Below are 8,900 nucleotides of genomic sequence, written 5' to 3' on the forward strand. Positions count from 1 at the left end.
AGAGCCACGAGAAAGAGAAATGAGGCTATTTGAGGCAGAGCGAGTGCGGATGGGTAGACGTGGCCTTGAACGCTTTCCAGACACATCTGACCCGCTTTCAGCCCGACGGAGGCCTGCCGCTTTAAGAGCGGGTTTGTTTTTCCAAGTCGGAACGTATAGAAATGAAAACCTTTTGGAAGAGAATCCAAAAGGCTTTCTGATTGTGTTCATTGGCAGATGGAACTAGATAAAAAAAGTTTAGACAAACATTAGGTTGGCTTGAGAAAGCCTAGCTTGAAAGTTTTTTTTTATTATAGTACTTTTTAGAATTGTAATTTAATTCATTTTTAACTTTTATAATTTGATTGTTTATTTTTTTTATAGTTTTAGTAATTTGTTATTTATTTTTTATTATATTAGTTTTTAGAATTTAAACTTAATTTATAATATATATTTTTATATTTTCTGCTTTCATGTTATTTTAAAAGTTTTAGTAATTTAGTAATTTATTTTTTTTACTTTTTTTTTTAAACGTGTATATATAGTTTTATTCATTTTTATTTACATTTTTAAATTTTTATTTAAAGTTTTGGTTATTTTGGTATATAAGTATAAACAAAATTAACATGAGAATTATAAATAATAAAATGAAAATAACAGCATTATGGATAGAATTAATTTTTTGGACAATGAGATACTGTTATTTTCATTAATTAGGTTTTTTATTACTTATATTTTAGAATTTCAATTTTGTTTTTAATTTATAATTTATATTTCTATATTTTCTGCTTTCATGTTATTTTTAAAGTTTTAGTAATTTAGTAAATTTTTGTGTGTTTTTTAGAGATTAATTAGGTTTTTATTGTATTAGTATTTTGATTTATTTTATAATTAATATTTCTACATTTTCTGCTTTTGTTATTTTTAAAGTTTTAGTAATTTAGTAATTTTGCTGTTTTTATTACTTTTTAGTTTTGTTTTTTTAAACATGTCTATATAGTTTTATTTATTTTTTATTTAAAATTTAGTTTAGCTTATTTTGGTATATAAGTTTAAACAAAATTAAAATGAGAAGTGTTGTCTTGGCACGTATATATAATTAAAAATAAATTATACATATATATAACTAAAAACTAGCATAAAATCAAATGAAAATTAATTATATTTTAGAATTGTAATTTATTTTATTTTTATTTATTTCTATTTCTATATTTTCTGCTTTTATGTTTTTTTTTTTTTTTTGTAAGTTTTTTTTATGGCCATTGAGATGCTTTTATTTTTATTAATATAAATTAAAGTTTAAGTAATTTAATAATTTTATTGTTTTTTTTTTACTTTCTTGCTTTGTTTTTTAAACATGTCTATACAGTTATTTAATATATAATTATTTTGTATTTCAATTGTTGTTTTAGTCAAGTTATATATATATTAGGGGTGGGCATAGATTAATTTTTTTAATCTAGATTAATCTAGATTAAATCTTGGAATTAATCTAGATTAATCTAGATTAAAATGGCTAATTTGAATTCTGCTGAAGGCATTCAGAATGTGTGCTACCCAAATAATGACTTAAAGCCTTTGAGAATGGATCATAAAGCTCATAAAGCTGTTCTATGATAATTTGTTGATGAAAATAAATTATGTTCAATTAGATGTACTTGTGTTAACTAACTAACTAACAATGAAATTATTTTTTCTACCTATTAGATTGTGTTTTTTTTAACGTCAACACCTACCCAACCCATTACATGTTACACCGTACTTTTATTTTGACAGGTTGCCGTGAAGTTTCTGTGTCATACAGTATGATATGATGCTAGTTTTCTCAAATGAAACGGTAAAAGTGACACTCACAGCAGTTTGGGAGATTGAGTTTATCTGTTCATGTGAGATGAAAATGCCAAAAATTACCGGGAGCGTCACGTGTGTTTCAGTATGCGTGTAGTAAAAGCGCGTCTCCGCCATGCATACATACACAGCTAGGCAAACGGAACATATCGGATTCATATTAAAACGGTCTTTTTGCATTTCAGTTTTCACATACTCTAGTCCATATCGCGATTTGAATTAAGTGACTGACCAACATTTGATTTATGAATCCAAAAAACGACGAATTTACGTGGCATTTCGCTATAGTAGATTCGGTTTTTATGAATGGAGGACGACGCGATCCCGTCTGTGTTTTGGCAGAGGAGACCATATTCTATAGTCTTCGGTATACATCCGTGTTAAACTATCAAGGTGAAAGTCATCATAGCTTGCGTAGTTTAGACCCAGCTCCCAACCCAAATTTGAGAATAGATTAACGGCGATATTTTTTTTTATCGCGCGATAAGAGTTTCACGTTAACGCAGCACGTTAACGCCGATAACGGCCCACCACTAATATATATATATATATATATATATATATATATATATATATATATATATATATATAGTACTAAAATAACTAAAACTAAAACCTAAACCTACATTACCTACATTAATTTGTTAAAAGACTTTTTCCCCTTTTTTTTTTGACTAAAACTAGACTAAAACCTTTTTGACTTTTCGTCGACTAAAATTGGACTAAAACTATCACATATAGAAGTGACTAAAATTTGACTAAAACTAATAAGCATTTTAGTCCAAAAGACTAAGACTAAGACTAAATCTAAGATGGTTGCCAAAAACAACACTGCAGCATAATTCAAGTTTTTAATGAGTTTCTGAAAACTGAGGAGGTGCAGTGCAGTTGTGGGCGGGTCTTATGTTAATGAGCTCACAGTTCTGATTATCCTGCAGATTTAGTCCTGTTTCCATAAATACATGTCTCTTAAACTATCTCTTCTCTTTGTCTGTGTTCATGGCAGTGGCTCACGAGCACCTAAAGGAGCGAGGTTTATTCGGTCTACCCCCTCCGCCTCCCGGCGCGACCCCAGCGGACTATTACCACCTGATGACGGGCCACAGGAACCCCTACGGAGAGCTGCTGATGCAGGGGGCCGGAGCCGCCGCTCACCTGCCCGAATACTTCACACCGGTGGACGGTGAGTTACACCTGTTTGTCTGCGTAACTGTGTTCAAATGCATGAGATTTGTTGTGCTTGGAGAACTTAGAGAATCCAGGTCTATACTTATGTGTGACTTCAAAGGAGTTTTTAAACACATTTCTCTTCGATTGTTACACTGGCAGACAGTAAAATAAATAAACTCTCGTGTTCAGTATCCGCTCGCAGCTGACGCTGTCTAAACACTAGCAGGACGCTTTACACGCCAGACGTTTATGTTTTTTTTTTTTCTTTTGAAGGAAGCTTTCCATCCAGCGCTTCTTAAATGACCTTAAAAGGGGAATGGTTTTTATTTTTACATTTTCTGTTTTCATTTTAATTTAAATTCAATTTGAGACATTTTTATTTTTATGTACAGTAACTATATATTAATTTAAATGTTTTACTACATTTTATATTAAGTTTAGGCTTAGATGTTTTAGTTTTTTAAGCTTAAATAGTACTAAAAATAGTACTACTGTTAGTTTATTATTATATGCAAATTATGTATTTTAAACTTTTAAAAAATGTTTTTGTTAATTGAAATAAACCTGAAATAATATGTAAACTTGAGCTTCTTTTTCAGTTGGTTCAACAATTCTGTTTTTTATTTTAAGTTTTTAAGCTTAAATAGTGCTAAAACAGAACTAAAAAGTAAAACTTAAATAAAAATAAGATATTTAATAATAATAATAAAAATGACTTACTTTTTATGTACTATTTATATATAACTTTTTATATATTGTTTTTAGATTTTTATTTTGTTTATAATTTTATTTTCCGCTTTTATATTATTCTTTAAGTTTTTGTAATTTAGTATTTTAACTCTTTTTGTGTTTTTAGTCTTTTTTTGTCAATTTTTTATATTTCTTATTAGTTTTTGTTTTTACATTTTAATTTTGGATTAAATTTTATTCATTTTGTTGAGATTTTGTCATTTTATCTACATAGTTTATATCAATTTTAGTTTGTTATTTTATTTATTTCAGCTTAAATAGAACTAAAAATGGTACTAGTACTGTTATAGTTTTAATATTTTAATTATTTTTTATGTTTTATGTAATTTTTAATGTATAAATATAGTTTTTAGTAATTTGTGTCAATTTTAGTTTGTTATTTTAGTTTTTAAGCTTAAATAGAACTAAAAATGGTACTAGTACTGTATTAGTTTTTATTAATAGTTTAATTTAGTTTACTTTTATTATGCAATTTTTAATGTATATATTTTTTTGTCATTTGTATATCAATATTAGTTTGTTATTTTAAGTTTTTAAGCTTAAATAGAACTAAAAATGGTACTAGTACTGTTCGTTATATTAATATTTTTATTTAGTTTTTACATTAATGTTTTCTGTTTTCATTTTAATTTTAGTTAAGGTTTTAGTCATTTTGTTGGGTTTGTCATTTTTTAAAAATATATTTACTTATTTTATTTACCTTAATTTCATTGTTATTTTTTTTTTTTTAGTTTAAGCTTAAATGGAATTAAAAATAGTACTGTTAGTTTTTATTAATTTTTTGAATTTTCTTATTTTTATGTATATATTTTTTTATTTTAATTTTAGTTGAAGTTTTAGTAATTCTGTTGTTTTGACATTTTTATTTCATTTAAGTTTTTATTCATTTTTATTTAAGCTGAAATTAAATACGTTTTTTTTATAGTTTAGTTTTAGTTAACTATGCTATACACCCTGGTTAGGGTTAGGACAAGCAGATTCTTGTGTAAAAAAATAAATAATGCAGCGGTCCAAATTATCTATAACTGCTTATTTAGTAAAACAAGCTTTGAAATTCAACATAAAAATTGTTTGGTAGATCATCAAAAAAAAAAAGACATTAATCATCAAGTATCATCACTTCACACCTGGTAAATTAGAGGAATTAAAAAGAACATTTGTCAAGCTCTCATAATTATTGATTTATTGCTTTTGGAATTTCTGTGAATCTGAATGAGAATTGCTGAAGCATCACATTATTATCAGATGGATTATGTTGCGTTTATTTAACTGTCTCTTCCATATTTATCACAGTTTTTTGCTGCACTGCAAATCAGTCAGAGTAGAAACACCATGACGAGCCGCTGTGACTAATATTCCTCCGAGAGACAGAGGTGTTATTTCAAACAAACACACGCTGATATACAGTTGGTCTCTGGCTCTCTATAGAACAAACATTTGTCTCCTTCAAACAATCCCAGTTGAAAAACAAACACTCTGGGCCTGCTCTGGCTCTTTAGCGTGACGTCCGGGCGTGTGCTCGCGCAGATCTCAGGCTTTGCTGAAGCAACATGAATGAATATCTCATTTAGCTGTGCTAACTCCGTCTGGCTTTGATCTGCGTCCCGTCCGGAGCCGCTAATGCTTCCCGACAGCTTTTACACAGATGTGTTTGGATGCTGATGGTGGAGCATGTCCCGCTTTTTGAAGGGAAACGGCGTGAGTCAGTTACAAAGACAGATAGAAAGAGAATGAGAGATATGATAAGTCAAGCAAAGCCAGTTAGAAGGTTGTAAAAGCAACTTTGGAGTTTAAAAACACCACATTCTCCTTGGTTATATGCCGTTTAGTCACGATTAACCCTAAAGTGCACTAACTGTATAAACAATAGAGCAGCCAGAGTTGATGTAACCATTATTCAGTTACAGCGCCACCGATGAGTGGAAATTGCTCAAATTTGCAGTGCGATCTCATATTGTCGTGGTGTCCATGTGCACCACATTTTGTGAAGTTTGGATGCTGTCACTTCTAAAAACCTGTATTTGTTCATATCAATAGCTATATGCAAAAGCTGGTGCATGGTATATGCAACTCTATGGCTTACTACACACTTAAATGTGTGTAGCTTGTATCTAAAAGCAGATCTGTCCCCTATGGGGTGACAAGATCACATTAATAAATGCATTTCTGATGCGGTAAAGTGGTTTTTGGTAAACTTGATTGCAGTTACGGTTTTCAGATTTTTAACAGTTTTCAGGGTTTTTTTAAGTTATAGTGCCACCTATTGATGGAAATTGCTCAAATTTGGTGCACAATCTCATATTGTCCTGATGTGCATATATGCCAAATTTTATGAAGTTTGGACTTTGTAATGTCCAGAAACTCACATTTGTTCATATGAATTTAGCTACATGCAAACGTACAATGCTTGTCATACGAACGCAGTTATACAGCTTACTACATACTCAGATGTGTGTAGTATGTATCTAAAAGCAGATCTGTTCTCTATAGCAGTGGATCTCAATCCTTGTCCTGGGGGACCCCTGCTCTGCACATTTTGCATGTCTCCCTTATTTAACAAACCTGATTGAAATCATCAGCTCATTAGTTCAGTTTATGTATCTCTCTCCTAACGAGCTGATGATCTCAACAGGTGTGTTAAATAAGGGAGACATGCAAAATGTGCAGAGCAGGTGTCCCCCAGGACAAGGATTTAGAACCACTGCTCTATAGGGTGGCAAGATCATGGTTATAAATTATTTTCCTCTGAGGTGAGATGATTTTGGGATGAACTTGATTTGATGACTTTCTTTTTAAAGTTATAGCACCACCTATTGGTGGAAATCGCTCAAATTTGGTGTGCGGTCTCATTTTGTCCTGATGTGCATGTGTGCCAAATTTTGTAAAGTTTGGACATTGTCACATCCAAAAACCTGTATTTGTTCATATCAATAGCTTTATGCAAAAGCTGGTTCATGGTATAGAAAGGCAACTCAATGCAACACAACTTAAATGTGTGTAGTATGTATCTAAAAGAAGATCTGTTCTCTATTGGGTGGTGAGATCACATTAATAAATATATTCTGCTGAGGTGAGGTGGTTTTTGGGTAAACTTGATCACGGTTACACTTTTCTTATTGCTTTACGTTCTAGCACCACCTATTGATGGAAATTGCTCAAATTTGTTGCACAATCTCATATTGTCCTAATGTGCATATGTGGCAAATTTTGTAAAGTTTGGACTTTGTCATGTCCAAAAACTCACATTTGTTCAAATGAATATAGCTACATGTAAATGTACAATGCTTAGTTATACGGCTTACTACATACTCAGATGTGTGTAGTATGTATCTAAAAGCAGATCTGTTCTCTATAGGGTGGCAAGATCATGGTTATAAATTAATTTCATCTGAGTTGAGATGATTTTTGAATAAACTTGATCGCAGTTATAGTTTTCAGACTTTTTTAAAGGTATAGTGCCATCTACTGGTGGAAATTGCCCAAATTTGGTGCGCAATTTAATTTTGTCCTGGTGTGCATGTGTGCCAAATTTTGTAAAGTTTGAACATTGTCACATCCAAAAACTCACATTTGTTCATTAGAGTTTAGCTACATGCAAACGCATGATGGATAATATCAGAATACAGTTATGCAACTTACTACATACTCAAATATGTGTAGTATGTATTTTAAAGCATTTTTTTTAAGTTATAGCGCCACCTATTGATGGAAGTTGCTCAAATTTGGTGCACGTTCTCATTTTCTCCTAATGTGCATGTGTGCCAAATTTTGTGAAGTTTGGAGATTGTCACATCCAAAAACTCAAATTTTTAATATGACTTTGGCTAAATGCGAATGCTTGGTGCATGACATCGAAATGCAATTTTGTTGCTTGCTACATACTCAAATGTGTGTAGAATGTATCTAAAAGCAGATCTGTTCTCTATGGGGTGACGAGATCATGCTCATTAATTCATTTCCACTGAGGTGATTTTGGGCTAAACTTGATTGCAGTTACGGTTTTCAGATTCAAATTTGGTGCAAGATCTCATATTGTCCTGATGTGCAAGTGTGCCAAATTCTGTCAAGTTTGGACATTGCCACATCCAAAAACTCACATTTGATTTTATGAATTTTAACTAACTGCGAATGCTTGGTACATGGCATCAAAACGCAATTCTATGGCTTACTACAGACCAAAATGTGTGTTGTATAAATCTTAAAGCAGATCTGTCCTCTATGGGGTGGCGAGATCATGTTAATAAATTCATTTCCGCTGAGGTAAAGGTGTAACGGAGACAAATGTCGCTGCCATCACTGAGCGCTCCTGACCCGTTCAGCCATTAAGATCATGCAAATTCCAACACAGAATGCATCCAAATCCGCATTCGGTCACAGATCAGTAGCTCCAAAAGACTTGAGTTAGACATTGACATTGTGAGTTTTATATTTGCTTTTCTTGGTCTTGTGTATTTTTAGCGTCCGTTCTCTCTGGATTTGGGTCCTGAGGCGGCTCTTAGCGCTAAAGATGTGTTGGGAGCTCCGACCGATGCCTGAACATGACAGCAAACCATTAGCTCATGCTAAGAGTAATGACCCTCACGGCAACAAAGCTGAGGGATTATTTATTAGCTGCGGTCTGTGGGGAACTGGTCCATGCACACACAAAGAAATGATTTGTGTAATCCTGCTTGTGTTGGCACTGCACGTGATGAAATCATTATGGACGTCCGGTTGCCAGAGTCTCTGGATACGACCCCTAATTTCACACACACACACACACACACACACACACACACACACACACACACACACACACACACACACACACAGACAGACAGACGGTGTAATGCTTTGCACCTGTTGAGTTCGCTGCAGTTGTTTCAGTAATTCTCTTCTGAAATAGCAAACAGTTCAGTCTGAAACATGCTTTACACAAGTTAGCATTCAAGCTACCTGAATAATCAGACGTCCGGTTTAACGGCGCAGACATCTGATGATAACTTTATCTCTCTTGATGTTACTAAGACGATCGCGAGCCGTAAACACACAAACACACGCTTATTATTCACACGCATTCCTGTTTGAGCCAGAATCGGTTCTGTAAATTACCCTCATTAAACAAAGTCAAGTCTGCAATAGTTTGATTGTTATCTGGGTAAATTACGGTAATT

At 32.3% G+C, this 8,900-nt stretch overlaps 1 protein-coding gene across 1 annotated transcript in view; it reads left to right on the forward strand.

The window, feature by feature from the left end:
• gli2b (GLI family zinc finger 2b) overlaps nt 1–8,900 on the forward strand; it is a 59,776-nt gene that overhangs the window by 23,488 nt on the left and 27,388 nt on the right. Inside the window, exon 5 of the mRNA XM_073826371.1 lies at nt 2,834–3,010. Within this exon, the coding sequence (XP_073682472.1) occupies nt 2,834–3,010 (177 nt within the window). The remainder of the gene's footprint in view (nt 1–2,833; nt 3,011–8,900) is intronic.

Source organism: Garra rufa, chromosome 20, assembly GCF_049309525.1.
Source record: "Garra rufa chromosome 20, GarRuf1.0, whole genome shotgun sequence".
Classification (NCBI taxonomy): domain Eukaryota; kingdom Metazoa; phylum Chordata; class Actinopteri; order Cypriniformes; family Cyprinidae; genus Garra; species Garra rufa.